We start from the raw sequence: 23,983 nt of genomic DNA, 5'->3' as shown, positions 1-23,983 counted from the left end.
TGGTTCTCCCAATGAATTTAGTATAAGATCACTGGATATAAAAATTCATGCATTAAATTCATGCCAAACAGGGATAAAAATTAAAGTTCATAGTGGCCATGAAAGGTAAGACAACAACTGTATGTTACTGATATGTAAATCTTTTAAAAGCTTCTGGAATGTATTTCCTTAAGGGAAAATGCATGAAGACAGCCAAGTGCTGGTTCAAGTTTGTGCACTGCACAGACCCCAGCATTACAGGCAGACTGAGTCTGAGAGAGTGAATTGATACTTCCAGCTGAGCTGAAAGCAATTTTTAATATTAAAATGTGCCACCCAACTTGGACAAGCTTCTCTTTCATACTACACAACTCTAGACAAGAAAGAGTGTTGGGAGGTTTAGGCACAAGTCTGGGTTACCTGTAAGAGAAATCACCAACGCCTCATTTTCACTGTTTTAGCAATCATGGAAAACCAGTACAAGTAGGGAGAGAAAGGCATGGAACCCTTTTCATGTTATTAAGGCCAACTCATGAACAGATAGCTAAAATAAGGAACATAGACAATAGAGAGAAGTATGGTACTCCCACCATACTACAATAACACATAACAGTTCAGGAAACTAAAGCTAAAAATTAGAACCTTTGTATATTAAAAAGCACTCCTTGTCAGCAAGTTTCAGGGACATAATTCATGTTGCAAATGGACACAAAAGTGCTCCCAACTTCACTGTGTTTCTAAGAGAAGAAACAAAGCAGAAGGGCCCATAAGCAGTTCTCCATAGGAGAAATTCTGCCTCACAAACAGATTTCTTGAACCTCCACCTGCTCCATCGAGTTACATTTGTTAGAAGGATCTGCAGGATAAATGTTCCCATTCAAGAACAATTCTCAGGAAACAGTCCTCAATGAAATACAGACATAGAAAAGGTATTCTTAACTAAATCCCAACTCTAGATTTAAATTCTTAACAGTGCCTATGTGCAGAAAAACCAGACTCCCATTCATCTGTTTCATATGGATGAAGGAAGAGTGCCTCCAGCAAGCAGAGACAGGCCATAACCAGAAACAATGTGAGACAAGCTGTTGCAGCCTGCACTACATGACGGAAGAGTAAACCCAAACCTCTCAGATCACAAACCGAAGTAATTTCTTAAACAGTCCATTCTCAAACTAATTCACATCTGGAAGATTCAGTTTCACATTCGTTTGCAATCCTCTTCAGGAGTGGGGTGTACAAGAGTGTGTGATCGTTTTTGTTTAGTGCCCTCTAACTTTTTTAAGATTAAGTACAGTACAAATATAAACTGGAGTCAGAGTGTAATGGACATTAGTGCCATTCAGAATGATGAACTCTCCCTTGAAAGAAGAGAATTTCCTAATCGTTTTATTTAAAGACAATAAAATCCTTCTGCGATTTTTGGTGGGTTTTTTTGTTTTGTTTTTGTTTGTTTGTTTTTGTTTGTTTTGGTTTTTTTGTTGTTTGTTTGGTGGTTTTTTTGTGAAAATAACAATTTTAGGGATGTGTAAAAAATAAGGGACCCAAAACCTTTGGGCCTCCTCTACTCTCAGAACTAATGAGATAACATTTAACAAAATTCATACCTTTCCATTGGACTTAGAGGTTTCCCCCAGGGAAATATTATCACAGCGTTTATTGACCTTGTGTATCTTGGTGACCTGCAAATCACTGACAATTACAAACAACTCTGCAGTTACAACTAAACTGGATAATGAATATTAAATTCAAGATTTCCACATTACACTTCAAGCTTGAAGGTGCAGTTATAATTAATTTAAAAACAACTGAGAACCTTAATGTGACTTGGGGATGATGCTTCTCCTTTCAGTAGAAGATGCTCAGGTTGCTACAAAAAAAGTCAAGAAGCAGCCAGCTTTATAGAATTAGAATTGCTGCTAACCTGGACTTTCACCTGTATTAGCAAAGGACATTTTAGACCTGATTATTTAGTAGCTAAATTACGTGATACAGAATTTTTAGTTCTGTAAGGAAATCTCATTTTTGAGGTGTTCTACACATCTCTGACCTTACAAACACATTTATGTGAGAACTTTACATACTCAGAGCTTTCCATGTGCTTGCAGATACAACATTTTTTCCTTTTTTGGGAAAAAAATCCTACAGTCACAACCCAGAAGATTCCCCTAAATTAGCTTATTTTATTGTAAACAGTAGTGACTGTTTTATAATGAAATAATAAGCTTTTTCCCTTTCACATCCTAAAGAACTGGCAAGAAATGAAGGTGCAGAAGGTGAACAAATACCAGTTTATAGATTTATTTTTTTTTTGTATTGTGATGACACAAATGTACTATATTATCTTTTAAAAAGACATTTTCTCAGCTCAGTGAAACAGCCAAAGATAACTATACTATCATCTAGGGCTCTTTAATAACGTAGCAGATATATTTCAGTTCTCTATTCAGTGTTTAAGCACTAAATTACTCTTAGTGCATTGTACTCAGAAGGCAATTGTATATTTTAATTGGATTTCTTTACAAGTCTTGATTTCTTCAGAGTACCTCTTTAACAGTGCCTAATTAATGGCAAAACAGCATATGCATAATACCTTTTCCTCTTTGCCTTGATAAAAATTTGTGCTTTGCTTACAGTGCTTTAAAAACTTCAAATTTCATTCATACAAATATACCAAAAATCGGTATACAATTTATATCTATATAAATAAAAACTTTTTCACTCTTGAGCACTGGCACAGGTTGCCCAGAGAGTTTGTGGAGTCTCCATCCTTGGAGATAATCAGAAGTCATCCTGACACGGTCCTGGCTAAGTGGCTCTATGTGGCCCTGCTTGAGCAGGGGGTTGGACTAGGTGACTTCCAGAAGTCCTGATCAACCTCAGCCACTCTGTGATTCTGTATTTAGCAGGTACTAAAGCTGAGCTTGAATAAAAACCAGCATCATTAACAGAGGGGGAAAAAAAATAAATCTACGACTCTGGTTTTAACTTGGCAGTGCTAAATAGCAATGTAAAGGTAAATGATAATAACTATAAAATTTAAAGGGCACAAGTCTTCTGCTCAGTTTTAATATCTACAGAGCATGTGCACACTGGAGCTACATGACAAGTTAAATGGTTACTGCATTTAGAAACCATCTATTTCTCTCTTATTTAATAGCTGTTACCATCATGTTTAGCTGCTGCTGCTCCTCCTGCAGATGGGAATTCATTGATATGATTAAATTTGATGGTATGATAATGTATGGTAATCGTGATTAATCAGAAGCTCACTAGCAAATGGAGGATGTTGGGTATTATGTCACCTGCATTTTAAACTGCATTCCCTCTATGCCAGCCTGACAATACTTGACAGCTGGAGGGATCTCAAGCTGCATCTGCTTGCTACTACTTATAGATCTGATAAGAGAAAGTGCCCATCATTCCTTCACTATCTTAAGTGCTGTAATTATAGGGCTTTGCAGTCAAGTTGTGAAAACAGTACCTGCTAAAAACGAAAGCTTTTTGCTGGCTGCTGAACAAGCTCTGTCTCACATCTGCAAGGGCTATAATCTGAAAGAAATGTAATTTGATGCAGCAGTCTCATTCAAACATGATTTGCATGAAATGCTGTATAAAGCAGTATCCAAGAAATGTCAATCAACGCCACCTGATACCATGTATCCTGTTATATGAAAACAAAATGCTTTCTACACTACCTGTGATCTGCCACTGCTACACAGCGATAGAGTGAAAATTTCATTTACTGTTACTCATTATAGTGAAGCCATGGCTAAAGGAGAATAATTGTGAGGAAGTAGGAGAATCATTTTCACAAGTAGCTTTTTATTTCCATTAACAGTTCGTCTCCTACATGTGTACTGTTGCAAATGTATGAGTTACTTAGTATCAGTCTAAAATGACTCACTGTGCTCAGATGCAGGACTGTTTATAATTTGTCCTTACCGTCAGTATTGCAGAATATGAGCCACCACCTTAATAACAGTTGTCAAAAACCCCTTACTCACATGTAGCAACTCATGGTTGAATTTGAAACGACCAGAAAAAAAAATTTACTCCCTATTTGCATTTCCCACAACGAACGGCAAACACTATTGGAAGGAGTTTTGTTTTCAAAAGCACTGCAAATTTCTGCCTCTGCATCCTGCAAGAAATGGCACAGCCACAGTCCCAGATCCACTGTAATCCCATTAAACCAATCCAAGTTAGCTAAAATGGTGGTGCACACTGATTCATGTCAGTCCAAGGACCTCCTGGGAAAAACAAGTAAACTGTTTTCATGTGTACCTTTTAGAATTAATTTGTGTAATAGTAATATATTCCTTTTTCAGAAGAAATATTTCAAACAAGTGGCCATGAAGGACAGCAACATCTGTTTTGAGCAATGACTGGTCACTTGTTTTTAAAAACCTCTAACAGATTAAATCATGAAGTATTTAAAAACAGTGTCTGAATCACAAACAACACTCAAAAGCTCAGAATTCAAATAGTTTCCAGAAATGGTGAAAAAAAAATTAATCAAAACTAACCAAGTGCCTTTCACAGCATCTATTTAAAACATCACCTGATGTCCTGGAGATCAAGTAGAAGCATTTCACTGAAAATATAAAAAAAGTTTACTAAGGTTTTTAAGGGGGGAAAAAAAAATCATGCATTCTTTGAGATTGAAGATTATTTTAAAAAGGAGTTCTAAGTTCCAAAACCAATTCATATCAAAACCCCCTGGGAACCAAAAAGACATGTGATGTAGGATATTCACAAGGGCTTGAGGACAAGTGACTCTAACAAAGTCTTAAAAATACCAAATAAAACATAATTTATGCAATACAATTCAACGTTTTCAGACTTGAATCCAACATGTGAAAGACCCACACCCAGTGCACTAAGGTGTCCTATAATAAGCAAAAACCTCTGTGTATCAAAAAATATACAAGTCAGTCAGCTAGACACTCATGTCACTTCATCTTGTGCTTTGTGCCACTTCAGACCAGTCCTGACTCCAGCTCTGAAATTCAAGTTGACCAAAGTTCATAAAATGTGTCTGTGGGATGGACACCTGCCTGGCTCACACCACACGCAGGGTGACAGGTTATCAGAATATATTCCAACTTCCTGAAAGTTTTCCTGGCAAAAGGCATACAGCTGCATTAACAGGCTCTGCGCTCCCTGCTGCAGTTTCAGAGGAGGCTCCAGGTCACAGAGAGAGGGGAAACAGCCTCAGATATGAGGAATTTCTCTTTACTGCCTTCAACAGAGTGAAGCAGGTTATCCCCAACTTTCTCCTCTCTCCAAATTCCTCAGTCCAGCCCCAGATATGGTAGGTAAGGATACCTCATCATTTCTGGCTGAAGAATGTTGACAATGCTCCTCTGCCACATTCTATCCCAAAGTGGGCATGACAACACCTCTTCCACTTTTGTATTCCTCACAACAATTGCACACATGTGCCACATAATATTATCGTGTTAATTAAGTTAAATAAATGGTGTTTGAAGCCAAAAGCCTCTATAAACTTTTCTTCAGGCAACACTGAAGTATTTCAGACCCAGAATATGCTGGTGGACCCACATAAGTGATGAAAAGATCTGGACCATCAGCATAGCTCTTAGTTCCATACTCTGTGATGATCTGGCCTCTGTAATAATCAGTTAGCAGCAGCCTTCATACAAAGCATTTAGAAAGACCTCTTCCATTTTCTACTTAATTTCTTCTTCTCTTGTTCTACCCCATTTTTTTCACAGAACACAGAAATGGAAACGGAAAAATAGCCCACACAATAAACACTGGATGGAGGACAGGAACCACAATGGTCCCTCTGGTGTGATAAAAAACCCACAAGCTCCATTACCTGCACCGGGGTATCCACGAGAATTAATAAATTGGTCAGATAACACATGAAAAGTTCAGAAGACCCATACAGCTAGTCTGTGAATAAAGTCTTCTGTCACCTTACTCTAAATAGATCACTTCCCAAAGTAGACTGTTATTTGTGAAATACCAACTGTGATGCTGAGAACTCGGGAAAAGGCATTTTGAACACCTGAAAGCAAAGGCAGATGACAAGAGCAAGACCTTCAGGAAGACTTTGCCAAAAGTCTGTTTAATCAATTCTTTAAACAGTTTAAAGAAAAAAGTCAGTTGGCACTTGCACAGTTCCAGGTTAATTCCAACTATGCTTGAAGACTGGATTACTATGAACTACAGCCACCTGAGGAGTATTGTGCAATTCAGACAAACAGAATTCACGTCTAACTCCCAGTTACCACACATCCACCACATTTCTCAGCTGTGACACACCTCTGATCCACCATTTATTCGGTCCTCCTCAGCAGAATATAGCTTTGAAACATCATTCACACTAAGTCACCTTAAATGCTTATAGAGTAAGACAACTTCATTGCTTTTTTAAAGATTAGTGTAAATGCTAAAATAACTCCAAGCAGGGAATGCAAATTCGTTTCCCTGCATCCTTTCTAGCACTTCCTCTCTAAACATTTCATGAGTTAAGTTGTAAGAAAGGCATAATTGAACAATAAGCTCTACACTGAAATATTAAAATTGAGATTCAAGGTTAAGGAAATTTAATCAGTCCCCACTCTAAGCAGGTTCAATCTTGATCAACACTACCCTGATGTAGTACTACATTATTTCCCATAATTTAGAACTCACACCATATGTTAACATGCTCATTACAACTTTGTTCAACCCTTCAATTACATCCTTCTGCAGAGGGTTGTAAGAATTAACCATTACATGGTTACAAGTCATTTCATCAGCCCTAAATTAGTAACACCTGGTTTCCAATAGATTTATGACTGGCAATTGATTAGCTCTGATTGAAGCTCTTCCCATGTTCAGAGCACACACAGGCTCTCTGTGCTGAGAGGCCTCTCTCCTAGATAAGAAAGGAACTCAGAGGCAAATTTTTCCTTCAGTTTTGGCACTATCCATTCCTGGTCTTTTCCTTGGAAGAACTTCATTACTTTCCATGTTTCTACCTCTGCCACATAAACCATCCAGTTTAAAGTTAATGGGGAAAGCAGACTGCAAATATTTAATTGTAACCACACAGTTTCTTAGAAACAAAGCAATCAGAAAAATCACTTGTCTATTATCCTTTGGTTATGCAATCCTAAAACCAAGAGCAAATTCAAGTCATTACAAATCCAGAGATTCTTTATACAGTGAAGAAAAGGATGAATGAACTACAGTCTGGAACAAGTCTTTGATCTTTTTCAAATGGCTTGTCAAAGTTGCCTAACAATTGCTCTATTGCTATAAGTCAACATACATAAACAAGTGAATTCTAATGGCAAAAAGGCGTCTGACATGTAACAGAGCAAGAAAGGTAGTTCTGCAAGATAAAACGTTAGTCAGAAAGTAAATTTGACTTCAGCTCAAGAGCTAACATACTACATTTAATAAAACAAACATGAGATATGTACACAGTGACACTTAATTCCTAATCCTAATATGACTGATAACCTATGCAAAATTTATAAAGTACTTCATAAGGGAAGTCCATTTTATACCCACTTTGTAACTCAGTGAGTCATGAAAAGATAAAGTAACTTTCTCAGGGTCATCCAGCATGTTACCAGCTGAAGCAGAAAAAACCCAAACCAGTCAGGGCAACCAAATGACACTGCTGGATCCTCTCAGTTAAGACAGCCCTCCCTCCCCTTTATGAAAAATTAATTACAGTGACTCTTTTCTGGTGCACTGCTTATGTAAATAAAAAGGCAGCAAGCAGTGAAGTTTTTCCTGCAGGCTAAAGGAGCAAGAGTCCTTCCAAAAAATGTTCCTTTTATTTTATTTCCTTCTAAAAACTGTTGCACGTAGATTACCTAGGTTTGCAGTACTTCTCAACTTATGAAACCAAAAGTTAACAGAATTAAAATCTAATTTCACAGTCAATTTAAAAAAAAAAAATTAATTTCCAATTTTTCTACAGTAGTGTAAACACTTCAAAGATACCAGTTACAATGTCTTTACAGATACTCCTTATCCTCCAATTGCTTTTTGCATACCAAATTGTGTTTATGGGCAAATGAAAGAAAAACAAATGCAAGACACTTGTTTTTATAAAAAACAATTAAAACTGCTTTTAAAATGTAAATAAGGCCTCTACATAATACTAAAAGGCTGTTGAAGGAAACTTCCCCTGAAAACCGCAATACTTTTAATAGAAAAATAGCTCCAAAAATATTTTATTGAAGATAAAATATAACAGGAATTGACATAATGAAACTGTGGTTTTACTGTTTAACCTTTTAAGACTTCACAGAAGAAAAAATGGCAATTTAAAAACTCCGTTTCTGTACAAAATATGGACGTCACAATTCCTCAGCTACACGCCCTGCATGAAAAATATTCTGCAGCAAAGCCAAGCAGGTTTGCAAACAGGCAATCAAAAGTCACAGCAGGTTTCTGAAATCTGCTTCTTTCAAACACATCTGATCTCTGTGCCAGCAATTTACTGTGTGATACTACACAGATGTTCAGACATCTACTCTCCTCCTTCAACACTGCACTCATCAACAGATGATCATTTTTGTGTGTTTTATATTTTTGTGCGTTTTATATATTTGGGAAGCAGAGTATACAGGTCTTCATTTGAAAGTATTTAAGGCAATAATGCAACCTAGGTTTTCTTTTACTTACTTTGAAACTTTTCAAACCATTTCAACTAGAAATTTAGGATAACAGAACTGAAATGATGCGAAAAGTTCTAGAAGTATGCACTCTTTCAATTCACAGAGCTAAAAAAAATATGAAGTTGAAGCAGCTAAGTGCCTTGTTTGTTTTCCAAGTTAGAAATGTAAGAGAAAGCAAGGTCATGCAATGCCAGTTCCATTTTTTATTTAAAAAGTGAGGGCATTGAAATGCCTGAAGTAATGATAAAAATGATTGCTGAGTTTTACAATAAATATATATTACTGCTTTTTAAGCTTAGGGATTATTTCAAATAGCCTTTTATTATATCAAATAAAATAAGGATTCTATTCATACAGAAAGAGTCAAGTAATAAAATGAAGCCCATATTCCTTAAGACAAGATGCATTCATGCCTCTCCCACTGGAGAGACTGGTTCAACAATTTTACAGTTAAACAGAATTAATTCTACTCTCAAAAATCCATTGACCTTAAGCTTTTAACAAACATTTTCAACTGCAGAGTGTATTGTCAATATTTACAAATCCTTAAAATTATATTTCACTAGAACAGCTTTTATTTGCTATATTAATATTTCCTTGCAAATGTATTCTTATCCATATCAGAGAAGAAGAAACAGCTGCTACTCACAGGAAATCTCTGGGGTCCTACAGCAGGTCTTGGTTGGGCAGGAACTGGCAGCAAGGGCACTGAAACAAGAAGCACCTTTTAACACCATTTGTTTTACCTAACAGTTGTTGTTATTTCCAAAAGCAGTTGCAATATGATTAAAATCTGCTACTTTTACCCTCATGTGTCACAGCTCCTACAATTAACTTCAAGCAGCCGCTCCCTCCCCTGCAACATGCAACAAGGCAATTAGGATTCTCCTAGTTAATTTACATAATTTAGTTCTGCATTTTCCAGACTTAAATTGCTCCTTGTTGCAGGAAGAAAAACCAGAATAGTTATTCAGCCAAAAGACATCTCTTAGACAAAGCTGACAGAGAACTTCATGTTTCAAATAGAAGGATACATGATTAATTTGCCTTCTCTACTTCATGCCACTCAACATTTCCGAGGTATCTCCCAGTCTCACCACCAAGCTACCACAACAAGAATGGACATGAGAGATACCAACTGGTATAAATCACTGCTCCTGAGGGTTAAAATGAGGCAGGCAGCTGCAATTAACAGCACACAAAAACTATTTAGTCTGGTCTTGCCACCAGAGTGCTTGTATGGAACTGATCACAAAACTTGATATCTCAGGTGAAAGACTGTTATTGCATAAAGAAGAATTAGGAGAGCTTCTCCTGAAAAATAACTCCCAAACTAGTATTTCAGGGGGATTGGCATGGATGACTTGCCTATACAACTACACTTCAAAACACTAGTCAAAAAAATATTTCCCAAAACATTCACTTAATGTTATGGCACAACACACAAAGAACTACAGCTGACTCACCTTGGGGACTGATCTGTATTTGAATCCCCACTACAAAGTGTAATGACAGACTTCCCATTTTCCAGTGCACTTTTTATTTCCTCTCTGAGTTATTTAAGTGGTTAAAAATACCAACGTTCCCATGTTAAACAAAAGGCCTAGAAAAGTTAAATAAAGTACTTCAAGCAGCACTGAATCTGTTTGCCCATTTACTAAAACCTTTCAATACAGTTGTTCTTTCTGCAGTTTGTTTTTAGCACTTCTGAAAGTGACAGGAAAACGTTTTCCACAATTAAACATTGACTTGTAGACAGCTACTGTGTTACACTAGAAAGATGGCAAGAAATACAGCTAATTTGAGGGAGAAGTTGGGTGCATTTCCCAACACATGAGTTTGCTAAGATGCCTAAAAAGTCCCTTTTTCCTTGGGAATTGAGGCACAAGAACTAATGCATTAGAGGTTGTTTTTAGTTCATGTTCATATCTGGCTTGCATCCACTTTTGCTAAGTACTTGTGGTTTGCTGGTTCAGAAAGTGATGGGGTAAACTAATTGCAGCCATCTTTCAGCAGGGGAGGACTGTGTGCAAGCTTTATATCACATTACACGAGAAAATGAGTTGAACGGTCTCATCTTGACTTCTAATGAACATCTGTCGATATGAAACAGCCATGGCCACCTGAAAAAAACTGACAGGTTGCACCTGACAGACACAGTCCTAAAATAGTTCAGGTATTATGGGTCAGGGAGGCACTGAGAAAAACAGCATACGGTGGGAAACGTCAACTGAACAGAGCACTCGAGTCCATTTCAGTATCCTGCCTCCGGCAGTAGCATACATAGAGATATATATTTATATATTTGAAACAAATTAATTTATTACTCATGAAAGATAGTAGTTCAAACTCTGGGCCCTTTGAAACCTTGGACACTTGCTTCAGCAGCAAAGAACTCTCAAATAAGTCCTCATTTTCTTGATGTCAAATATTCCCTAGGTCTGAAAAGCATGTTTCAAAAATAATACACAACAGGTTGTAAGACACTATTTTAAGAAGATTAAATTGCTTCTTGCTGTGTATATGCTATAGCTTCCAATGCTATAACTGAAAAGATGAAGAAGCACTTCCCATATTGATTACTTTGGAGAGTTATAATGTGATTTTTCTCAAGACATTAAACAGTTTTCAGAAGGTAAACGGCACACTGAGCTGCCATAAACTGCTCATTAGTCCATGTCAATTTTGGCAGTGCCACGGTATCCTTGAAATAGATACCTGTGGTATAAACGCAATACCTGTTATCAGGGGCTGGATCGGTATTTCACAGTCCACCTACGTACAGCCCTCCAGCATTAGTAAATTGATCATACTCAAATCTGGACATGCATTCAGAAAAAGCTGCTACTTACGACCCAAAAGTATAGACAGAATAGGACACAAAGAAAAAAGTTGTTATATGACAAGCAAGCAACTAAAAGATACAGGATTCAAATGCCACAGGAGGCACAACTGAGCACTAAAAGCACAGTACCTGCAGAAGGTATTCACAGAAGCTCATGTTTTAGGGGCTTGATAGGCTGAGTCCTTAATCATTTATGAAGCTTCAAAGACCAAAAATAGTACAAATTCATTTGAAACAAAACTGACTTGAAAGTAACTATTTTTTTGAACCAAGATTCAAGGCTGGGCAGGGAGATGGTGGCCACTGTAAGAGATATGCCTTTGAAACATCAAAGGAATAAGCCAATGATAGGATTCTTCAAGAGTGCTTCTACTCCCTTTCAGGCTGAAGTAGCTGTCTACTAGAGTTCTTTTATATGGTATTTTATTCACATGAAAATTTCATAATAATTTACAGGAGGTTTGACTCTATTTTAGAAAATAGTGATATACTCGACTCATTTCAAGACTAAAACCAAAAAGACGTTGAAAAAGTGTATTTCTATGATCTGCAGTTGGGAAAAGTGTCCCTGCTGCTGACAATTAGAAGTATGTTAGCTTAATCCTGCCATAAAATTAGAGAGGAAAAAATGCCAGTCTACACTAAAACATGACAGCACACCATTAAAATTACCAGAACCTAAATGTGCATATCATGCACTCCCAGACATGGCATTTTTAGCTTCCAGGCATAATGTTCTCAACAACAGAATCCCAATAAACTTTGCACCGATCTGACTGTATTCTCCAATGTGTAAAAACCTTCATGTATCTGGAAATAGGTTCAGCCAAAAAGGGGCAAGGCATCATCGAGAACATGAAGTCAATCTGATCTTTCATAGTTCCTGTTACCCTGAAATTAATGATGCTGTAAGTGAAACACATCCTTATGTTATCAACCACCAGTCTCTGCCTACTGGGGCTTCAAGCAGCTGGATTAAATGGAGGAACACTGTTCAAGAGGAAGTTTAGAATGGCACTCCCTACACTGGAATTTCTACCTACCATTGGCCTGCAGTGATTGCTTAGAAGTTCATTTTAATATGCAAATAGCATTGAAGATTTCAGAATTATCCTCATCTACCCACAGAAGGTTCCTAATTTCAAACACATTTTCCTTAGGTGTGCAAATGTATAGCTGTACTGCTGCAGACTAAGAGACCGAGATGGCCACTGCGCTCAGTCACTGCAGAGGACTCAGCTTCCAATACACGCTCTCTAATCAAGAAGATTAAATTTCTGCAGTGAGATGAGGATCTGCAAGTGAAGACTGAAAAAGAGACTATGCTCAAGATAAAGCAAGAGACCTGCAACCTGCCACAGGCGTAGTGGGAAGGCTGGGACAAGCCTGAAGCTGCCCAGTAAGGTAAAAAAACCTCAGATGAAAGAAAGAAAATACACAGGTGTACTTTTGACATTAGTCAAAAGCACAGGTCCTCAGTAGCCATTCCCAGCATCAGGAGGACACTTGCTCACCTAGATACAGAAGATTTGTTGGCTGTTTCATAGGGAAAGAGAAGAACAGTCTAAAAGCAATTACTGCTTCTCACAAAACAGTAACTTCTACTTTGGCAATGTTAGGAAAATGCACAGAAGGCATAAATCCAAGAGTAAAGGATCTTTTGGAGTGGTTCCAGATAATCTGTCTTGATGTATAATTTTATGGAAAGCATCACAGGGAAAAGCCAAATAAGCTCTACAACACAGCTACTACAAAGCCATCAGTGGGAAGCCTAATAGATCTCTACATACTGGCAATATTCTACCCTGCCAAGTTCCTACTTTTCATTGGTTAAATAAATGAAGCAGAGATAGCACTGGCTTGGAGTTCTGCTGATTTGAAGGAGGAAAAATACAGAAAACCTAGTGGTAAATATGTATAAATATTTATGTATTTCTTTACTTTATCTAATCCCAACAAAATCACAAATCAGAGCTATGCAGGCATCTTTTTTTACCCTCTTAGGGATTAAACATTTCCTAAATAAGAAGTAACGTTATCAGTTTTGCTGAAAGCTACCCTAAGAAGTGTAGCCCAAAGAGTGTTTGTGTTAACTTACAGAAAAATATGTACTTGCAGGCTGTGAATCAAACAATTACAAATGTGGCCCTGAAAGGAGAATTGAGGACATGTATCTTGTCAAGGAAGGACAGCAAACTGGTACCTTTCACACAGCAATTACAGTGCAAGGAGTGCCTCAGTACCCTCTCACTGAAACAGACAGGTGGTCATTCTGTGAATGCTTGGCTGAAGCTGGAATGACGTGGGAAATTACAAACTGCAGTACTTACCTAGCTTTGAAAACTGACATTTATTATTTTTAAAAAGCCCATTCTCTTTTCAGCTTCCATTCTTACTGCTCTTCACAGGCTTTACATTAGAGCAACAAACATAAAAGCTGAAAAGGCTTTGCTATTTCAGTTGGCGACAGTCCAACAACATTATGTCTTACTTCAGGCAAAACATTTGTTTCCAGCTTAAAGAAAACAACAGCAGCCGGAAGCATATTTCCATGAAGTGGTAAACAAACTGCTGCATCTCTGGCAAAGAAAAAGATGAGTCACTCTTGCATGACTGGAAAGGTGCTCAGAAAGCTCACCTTGTACGGGCGTCACTACTGTCCCCTTGAAATGTGGATTTATGTGTATGTTCTTCGGTTGCTGAGGTGTCACTGGAGGTGGAGTCATCATTATTCGAGGCGTTTCTATCGGAGGAGGCATATGTAGCACTGGAGGAGGAGAAGAATGATGCTGATGCTGTAAAGGAAGCAGAGATTGTAACTGTTGCTGCTGCTGCTGCTGTTGTTGCTGCTGCTGTTGCTGTTGTTGTTGTTGCTGTTGTTGCTGCTGGAACAGACTCATAACAGGTTGCTGGTGTGTTGGAATTAACCTCTGTGAGTGAGTCTAAAGTCAGACAAAAGAACAAAGTCACCAGGCTTTAAAGTTAAAATATCCTGACATAAATGAGCACAAAACCAAGACACCTTTGGAGAACAATTAAGGCCAATTATGAACAGAGAAACTTCTTTCCCCTATATTAACTGGAACTGTTTAGAACCTTCAGCACAGGAAAGCAAAGGAGCAGTCAAAGATATTCATGTGAAGGAGAGCAGAGAACAAGGAAGCACAGAGGGCATGCAGACACAGTCACTTATTTTTCACAGTAAAACTGTCTACTTTCATATGGTAGTGTTCTGCATGACATTGGAAACTGTCATCAACTGCAATAATGTATATGTAAAGAACACTGGAAATCTGAGTCCAGGTATCAGAACAAATCCACTAACTTCTGTCTCACACATAGAAGAGCATAAAAAAAACATATCTAGAACTGGTTAAAAAAAAGTTAAAACACAAACTGAACTAGATTCTTTAGTTATCAGTGCAGCAAATCTATCCATACTGCTTGAAGAAAAAACTACTTTAAGGACACATTTCAAAGGTACCTTTCCTAGCACAGAAGGCAGTCTCTTGCTGCTTAACATTTAAAAGTAAATAGCAAAAATCAGTTCTAACAAAAAAAAATCCTTTTTCTTTTTAGAGACATTCTTCTGCCTCTGAACTCAGTGACACCAGGTCTCAGAACTATCCAGTAACTTCCAAATGATAGTGAAGAATCTTGAGTCCCAAAGAGGCAACCTTTTAGCAACAAAGATGTGACACTTTTTTTTTTTGCAGCCACATACACAAAGCACACCAGCTACATAGTATATACAAGTAGATACTGTGACAAGCACAAAAACGCTTACAACATTTAAAATCAAAATAGCTAGCAAAGACTGCAGCAAACCAGAAGAGTAAATTATTCAACCTTCACTGTTTTAAAAGCATGAAACATTCTACTGTAGGGCTCTCAACTGCTGAGGTAACACCGACTCCTGCCAGTGACCAGCACCTACTTATTGCTGTTGGAAAAAAACACCTCTGTTTAATACAGAAGACCTTGTCCTGTGAAGAAATACACAGGACCTTGTTCAACAGTCTCAGTTTCCAGTACATTTTATGCAAGTGAACAAAAATAAGTGTGGGTTATCTCTTGATCACACACTTGTTAGAGTTGATGGGGGTTTTTTGGATGGAAAAAGTCTTTTAGATTGTGATACAAAGCATGGGGAAAACAAAGTAGCAAAAAAGTTTAATTTCATCTGAAATCCCCAATAATAATTTATCTCTTAGGGAGGTAATGATTACCTTCCTAGGGCTTTATTTACTTCCACAGTAGAATGGCTGTCAGGCAAATAGATTTTTTTATTTTTTTAAGAAGTATCAGCAAAAGTATTACTTGACTAAAAAAAGGAAATATTTTAAAGAATAATCTTTTTAAACTACATTGCTATTAATAATGTGGGACTGAACATGTTTCCGTGTTGCAAGTAGAGGACCTCTCAGAATTAAGTTATTCCTCCATCCTCATGCAAATCAGCAGGTTAAGTCTGACTGTGTTGTACGAGTCAAAATGCACTTTACATTTGGAAGCAGGTACTTCACAATCATCAAGTTACACAAAGCCCATCCTGTCTAACAAAGAGCAAAAGGCCTACACTGGAACATATATTCCACCTTTGCATAAATTCATGATTTAGAATGCATTTCTCCCTAACTTCCTGAAAGGAAGTTCAAAGAACACTAAGGATTAAAAGGTACCATTGTTGATGGCTGGTTTGGCAGCAGTGCAGGCCTGTGATCCTTCATTCTTCCCCTATCATTATTGTCTCTCCTTTGTTCTCCCATTCCGTGGCACATAACGGAGCCTCCTCTTCGCCCTCCTCTCCTGGAGCCGTATCGTCCCTGTTTGAGCTGCCTTTCCCTCTCTTCAAACTCACGTAATGCTGCTTGGGCTTCTGCAGAAAGCTCTGTTAAGAGAGAAAGGGGGGGAAAATATTTTAGCTTTCCATTGAAAAGAAGGAAAACACAATGAAAAGAACATTGCTAGAACTACAGAAGAATCCCTGCGCTAAGATCAAATTTGCAGGCACTTTGATCTCCTTTAGGTGGCATGTTAACATTTCATTAAAGACATCTTTAAAAGGAAAAATCACAGATACTTGTGTCTTTTGCACAGGCAAACAGCAGCAGATAAATGAAACAAACACGAACAAAGAGGTTTGGTTGTTTTGTTTTTTAAGATGGTATTGAAATTTGCCTTCTGCTGTAAGAGATGGCTGAGACTCCTTTAAAGTTTTATCTTAAGCATCTCACTTCTCTGCAGAAATGTCAGGTAGGACAATGAAACCTCCATAAACTTTCAGTAAAGGATCTGTTGAGCCTTACATATAAACAGATTTTATCCACCAAACTCTTCTGCACACTGGCCAGTTCCAAAGAAGCACTTTCTGATGGCTGAAGTGAGTTTCCAGTATGTAACTAATTACTATTTATTTTATTGTATGTGGTTTAAGACTCAGCTGTACTTCACAAGTGAGCATCAAGTAAGATCTGTTCTCAGCTCAAGAAAAACACATTGCTGATAACACCCACCCAACCCACATCACAGGTAAACACCAGAGAAAAGAGGGTACTCAACAAAGACTGACAAATTTCCTTGGACAATGTTGACAGAGTATTAAAACTATTCAGTAACAGAGCCAGGTAATGAAATTACTTGAAAATGCAGAGAAAGTCTACAACAGACTTCAGGAAACACACCATGGCAGTATGAGCAGTGCCACTCACCAGGTTTGAATCACCTTAACAGGATAATAAACTGAACCTCAAACATGCAGCTTCATCTTTTGCCGTTCATCAGCCAGATCCCTTTTGCCTCTGATATTGACTTCTCCCTCTAATAAGACAAAATTAAACTACTCTAAAAGAAACATACTCCTGACAAATAAAAACATATTTTGAACTAATGTATACTTGGCACTACTACACACAGTGGCTGCAATATCTGAATATCAGAATAAAAATAATTTGTATCTGGCAGCTGAGACACTAACACATCTCCACACCACTAGATATACACCAAGAATATACAGCTAAGGCAATTAGAAAACTCTTACAGTTTCCTGCGAGTCTAAAAGCCAAAGCTACTTAAACCATCCCCTTAAACATCTTCATAAGTAATCTCCATTAGTCTTTGAAGTTGAGGATTGACAGAAGGGCAGAGAAGGGTGAGCGCTGTGCATTCCCACTGCGGCAGTTGTTCTTACTTGGCTACAAAAACTACCTGCATGACTGAGCTGCAAAGACTGTAAATTTGCATGTCCCAGTTTTCGGAAGTATTCAGCACCTCCACAAAGCAGTGGCTTTTTAAAGGAAAAGTTGAAAACTTGCTGATGGTCTGTGAGAACACAGCAAACTTTACAGACTTTTAAAAGCTCAGGATCTGCCACAGAGTTTCCTATTTCATTTTTGCATGTTGGTGATGAGATAAATTTCTCTTTGTCCTTTCCTTTCCTTTCCTCTCTGACACCACAATTAAATGGCATAAAGCCTTAGCAGATACTCTTATGAAATGCTACCTTTGACCTCGAGGAACATGCCTCAAGACACCAGCAGAGCCCAAGACAATCAGGCTTTATCAGGAAAATCTCACAAAATGCTTTAGAAAGAGGCAAGGAACCACAGTGCCTCAAGTCTTAGTATGGTGTTCTATGTGCACACTATATATTTCTGAGCAAAATTAAAACAAATGTACTCTTGTCCAAAGCAATCAAAAGCATTAGATGCAACTAAAACAGCCATGTTAGCCATCTCTGGCTGACAGAGATAAAAAAAAAAAGCCAGTTCAGTAGGAAAAACTGGGCTCTGATTTCAAGCCTCCTCTCTCCACACCTGTAGCAAGTTCTGTTTCTTCAGAGGTCTGCAAGCACGAAAGAGCAGATGTGGGCTTTGACTTGGTCTGCCAGAAAGATGGATCATTAGTTCCATGTACTTATGGGCAAAAATAGTGTCACTATGTTGCAAAGGAGTAACACTCCTGCTTTAAATTCTGCAGCACACACTGGGTGCGCTGCTACTTGGAAAAATGGTTTTTTAACCCAAGAATAGGACAGGCAGGACAATTCCTCTGCCGTCTTCCATACCAGAATCCTGAACTCAGCAAGGCTGTAGTCTAGAAAAAAAAAGTTCAGTCACTTCCACAAGTACCTACCACTGATAGTCATACAAGATGATAAGAAGCAACTTCCTGTTATACAGAAGTCACATGTGAGGAAAGTAATTTTTAATGAACCTGGAAATAAAGCTAGACTTCCTAAAAGGCAAGATTATGCCTGAGTCTCTCAGCTTCTTGAGTACATATTGAAGAACACTGAACAGAAACAACTTCAGAAGAAAGAATGGGCTGCTCCAAACAAAATTACTTCAGAGCACTTTGCTGATTAACCTTAGGGAAGGGATGACAGCATCCACGCAAAGATCTTTGATGCGCTTTTCACTCTCTTTAAAATGAATAAATCGTTTTCCTCCCCACTTCACACAAAATTTCTCAAGGTTTGAAGGCCATGTCCTTAAAGGCACAGTCCATGTGTTCAGTTTTTCAGCCAAGAAAGTGAACATGTGTGTAACACTAACCTTAGAAAAAACATCCAACCGTCCCAAGAATTCATTGCAGCAAACATCATTACATTCATACCACATCTATGACCACAGAATATAACCATCTGGTTTTTTAAAAAGATTACATCAGCATCAAACACACTTCCCTCACAGCATGCCAGTAAGGCAACAGTGTCCTACAATTTTGCTTAGACACAAAAGTGCAGGTTCAGAACCACAGACTGCAAAAGTCAACACTCATGTCAAGAACACCTCAAGTGCTGTATATAGATATACATCAGCACACAGAAAAAAATAGTCAGCTCAATTATTAGCTGGGCTGCATGTTGCATTTGAGAGCGTTGTGCCACAAATACAGAGATCAAGGAGAGGAGACAACATGGAAGATGGTTTTGCAGGGAGGAAGCAAGAAAAACAGTGCCTGTCTTCCCTGAGAGCAAGATCACACTGCTAACTTGAAATGAGGCGACAAGCAGAGGAAGAAGAGATTGGCTTTCCCTACAGGGCTTCCTTCTGGCTAAGAACTTGTGCATGTTGTGGCCAAAGCAGCCCAGGCCCAGCTGGATGGTGCTAAGCTCCCTGCACAGTGTGTGCAGGCTGGGGCAGCCCTGGCTCCTGCCCACACCAACCCTGAGCACACAGCTCTGCAGCTACTTCTGCCTCACGCTGCTCCCCCAGAGCAACAGCACTGCAAACCCACAGCTTTAAAAATCCCAGAATCTGTATGATCCTGGGTAATGCAGAGATTTTCAAATATATATATTCATTTACATATATATGCAGCATGTTGTAACTTTTTCTCCTCCTCATCATCCAGATCTGCAAATTGACTACACTCTCTGCTTCTGCAACAGGACAAAAGTGAAACCACTCGGTTTAATTTCCTAGTCATGCCTGAAATCTCAGCCACTAGTCATCAGAGTGAACGTAAGCCAACTAAGCAGGGCATAACAAAAAGTACTGCCACATCCAATTAACCTTTGTTAGCATTTTGCAAGTGGTTCTGAATAAGTGTAAGGGTTTGGTTTGATTTTTTCTTAAATTAGATACAGAGGAAATACTTTAGTTTGGTGATACCAAAGACATTTTTTCTCTTTACATTCCTTAACAGGTAACTAAATCCAGAGAATAATGGCAATTTCCACTCTGGAAAGACTTCAACTACATGCTCTGAAAGAAGTTACCTATTTCTTATCAAAGATGACAAACTTGGTATCACCAGAAATCAACTGCATAGCTGTCCTACGATACCTCTTCTTTAGATTTTGCAAAACCACCATTTACATTACCTTGGATAAAGAAACATTTAGGAAAGATCTCAGCTACATTCATGAGAACACTTTATATTTTTACATCTTTTTTACCAGCACACACTTAGTCTCATCCTGACTGTACAGTTCTCACACACACAGTTAATGCAGTGAATCAGCAATTATTTTTCTAGTGTCTCTAAGTGTCAAGATTAATTTCACTATCGCTGGTAATAAAATGGTTTCAAATGACACCTTTAATCAGTAAGTAAGAATGCACTCCTCCAATAGAGACAAGCTGTCACAAAAGGTCACCAAAATGTGACAGGATGGAAATTACGTTTGTAACTTCAACTGAAATGTTAATTCCTCTTTAGGTATTTTCTGAACTATGTTCATATTTTGAAGTACGGAGATGTAGGTCTGCAATGAAATCTCATTTTTAAACTACAGCATCTGTAAAAATTTGCTCTATAATCTCAAAAGGAAGTAGATATTTATATGCAAACAAGAATCTTTTGCAGTTTAACTTTCTACCACATGGTCAATCATCTGGTCTCTTTACCAACAAATTAACAAGAAAAGCTGGTATGAATAGAAACCATTTCAGAACAGCAAGATTGTATTTTTGCCAAATACCACTTTCAGAAAAACCTCCTTAAAGAATCATCCATCTTTGCTTCATCTCTTCCTCGTATCTCAGAGCTACACCCCAAATTACTTAAAATTACATTTAAAAATAAGTCTAATTCAAACCACTCCTCTTTTAACCTGTAGTGGAGCTTGACTGTTTTCTCCTCACTGTCTGATCCTTTCATATTAAAATAAAGAATAAATCCACAGATACACAAATGCCCATGCAATTGTCATTTACCTTGCAACTATGTGCAGAAATTTAGTTATTCTAGAGCACTCTTGCTTTTGCAATACTCTGTTTTTGTAAAGCCACCAGCACCTTTTGTATAAAAAAGATGTAGTCTGTATGTGGTATGTAAACCCACGGTCTTATGCTTGTAAACATATTTGGGATGCACCTCAGCTAAAACACCCCTTGCCCATACAGACCACTCTGTGCCTCTAGAGGGTTCCTTTCAGTCTGATTCTAATCAGAATCAATTCCTGATTGTTAAAACAATGCCAAATAAAGGCCCTAGTACATGCTTTGCCTGACACTGCATGTAAAAGCAGCTCTTTGCTAAATATGAACAACAGAAGAGAAATACCTTTGATTCAAAATCAAACACTAACATCTCTCACAGCACGACACAGAACACCACTGTGAAGGTCTAGTTCAGCCTCCTCTGCAGCTGATCCTTTGCTGCTCATGAACAAGTCCTCTTAGCCACAACACCTCTTTACAGAATTAAGGCTTCTCCATTTTTGCAGGCATAATAAATGCCCAAATTTCTTGCAATCAGATTAAAAGGTTATAACAATTCACCAGAAAAACGCTTTGAACTCGCATTCTTTGCAAAGCAAAGCTTTCAAGGTAAGAGCAAATTTTCATCAGGATGAGTTCCAGTACTCTTGTATTTGCTCTGGGAATGTAATTCCAAAATGCCCTGTTGTCCAAAGACACCAATTCATCTGTAAAGAAAGCAGAACCACCCAGCTTGCAAGTTCAGGCTGCAGGGCACCCTTTTACAGGATTCTGTGTGAAGAATCCATCCCTACAGTCTGCCAAAACTTGAAAGTATCATAACACACATCTTTTCCCAGTTGTATCTGACAATTAGCCAACAGTATCTGACAATCTGCCTTCATTACCAGTTCACCTCTCTTGCACATCTTGATTCTCTTCAAAAGATCAGGGCTTTTTTTCTCTAGTTTAAATTGATATTTTGGTTCAGTAGCAAAATTATGAGAATAGTACATCTTTCTGGAGGAAAAGCTTAATTTCTGCCCATCTTCCTAATACCTTAATTTTAATTTTACTTATTATTTATTATTATTGCCACCACTGTAAGGCCAACATGAAGAGGTTATCCCCAGTGGGGCAGGCACAACACTCATACCATATACCTGAACACCCAGGGCACATGACAGGTCTTGAGCTAACTCTCAAAGCCATAAACCAATCTGATTTTATTTACAGACTAAAACAGAGCAACTGCAAGAAAGTTCCAGATCTACTGATTCTTCTGAAGTAGCAGTGGCAAATTCATCATATATATTGAGCAGTGTTCCTAGAAACAAACACCCTCATGTTTTGTTGCTCAAATACAAAGAAATTATAACCTTTTAGACACTGCCTAGAGGATTAAGGGGCTTTAAGAGATCCAGATTGTTTCATGTTAGAAAAGCTGAATCCAGGAAAAAAGGGTTTCCGTGATTTCTAACACACTCCCCAACAAGTTACATTTTCTCTAGGCCAATCCAAGAGTAGGAACACAACAGGTTCAGAGCATGCTTATACTCCTGGGGGAAAACAGCAAACATGCAGGTATTTCACAGCAGAACACAAGTAAGATTTATCAGCTGAAAATCACCCGAAGAAATTCCTTAAAATGTAATCCATCAGAATACATAGCAAAGCACAGACAGAGGGCTGCTGCTTGAATACAGGAAAGCTTTTCAAGACACCACAGAAGTCCCAGTGAACAAATATAACGATGATTTTCAAAACATGACATGCTTAAACATTATTCCCAAGGAGACAGACACCTCACATACTACAAGACACCACATACGACTTTGGACAATTTGGATATAAGCCAGTGTAAGTTAGAAGGTGACTGTTCTACTTTTGGCATTAAACTCTTTTAGAAGAGCTTTGGCAAGCCTGTCTTTTACTTTCATTCATTAGAGCTCTGCAAAACGGTCCATTGCCACAAAACCTCACCCAAAGTTTCTGGAATGTTTCTCCTTTCTCTTGTCACATCTGAGAGCCTGATTATTGTTCCTTCTTTCCGTTCAGTTTTGAAACGTAATCGTCCGGACTCTTCATCATCATCCTCCTCTTCGTCAGATTCTTCTTTTGTTTCTTCTTGAAGTTCCAGAGATCCAATAGCTGCCTAAATCACAAAATATAGAGGACATGCAACATGAAAAATCTATTTTCTTGTGATCAGCGTCAAAAGGCAAAGCTTTTTTTAAAAGCCCCTTTGCACAAATTTTGCTGGCATTATACTTTGTGCTCGTGTGTAATTCAGTGAACATTAAAGAGCCTGGTGAATTGTTTTAAAATATATGAACTATAGAATACATTATAAAGTAAAATCTATTTAGAAAATACATCCTGCTGCAACATTTCAGGGATATTGAAACTCCTCCACCTGATTAGCAGCTACTTCCTTATATTTTAGCACTAAATTCACTAAGATGCAAACCTGGGATACTGCCAGTTTCGAGTAATTCAAACAGTAAATCATTAGGGTCTTTTTTTTTTCTTCATTTTTTTTAACCACCATCAGTAGCATGTTTAAAAAAAAAAAAAAACACAAATAAAAACCAGATTATCAGGCATCTCAATCTTATTCCTCTAGGTATGCATAACTGTACTTATCCTTACTTTTTCTATTCCTTGAATATTTCCTAGTTTAAATTCACCAACTGATGAAGAGAATGGAGAACAGTACTGGATAAAATTCAAAAATACTGAATTTGTATTCTGGAACGCTACTCCCTTGCCATCATTTACTTTCCAGTTTTCTCTACAACAGAGAACATTTATTTAGATAATGTCCCAAATGAAAATGGATCCCTCTCCTTCAA

General features: G+C 37.9%; 1 protein-coding gene across 7 annotated transcripts in view; it reads right to left on the bottom strand.

The window, feature by feature from the left end:
* The window catches only part of RBM33 (RNA binding motif protein 33), a 102,670-nt gene that overhangs the window by 51,480 nt on the left and 27,207 nt on the right, over positions 1-23,983 (bottom strand). For 6 of the 7 annotated variants that reach the window (XR_003570756.1, XM_027879782.1, XM_027879783.1 and 3 more), the window contains exons 7-10: positions 23,112-23,283; positions 16,161-16,369; positions 14,117-14,420; positions 9,283-9,341 (exon numbers count right to left, since the gene is read on the bottom strand). Coding sequence is in view for 6 of the 7 variants with exons in the window: in XM_027879782.1 (XP_027735583.1) it covers positions 9,283-9,341; positions 14,117-14,420; positions 16,161-16,369; positions 23,112-23,283 (744 nt within the window). In the remaining variant the exon portion in view is untranslated. The remainder of the gene's footprint in view (positions 1-9,282; positions 9,342-14,116; positions 14,421-16,160; positions 16,370-23,111; positions 23,284-23,983) is intronic. The other variant, XM_027879785.1, reaches the window with a different exon arrangement.

Source organism: Empidonax traillii, unplaced genomic scaffold (genome assembly GCF_003031625.1).
Source record: "Empidonax traillii isolate 1590-97213 ecotype Southwest subspecies unplaced genomic scaffold, ASM303162v1 scaffold58:size1836614, whole genome shotgun sequence".
NCBI classification, from domain to species: domain Eukaryota; kingdom Metazoa; phylum Chordata; class Aves; order Passeriformes; family Tyrannidae; genus Empidonax; species Empidonax traillii.
This window is presented reverse-complemented; position numbering and strand designations above follow the sequence as displayed.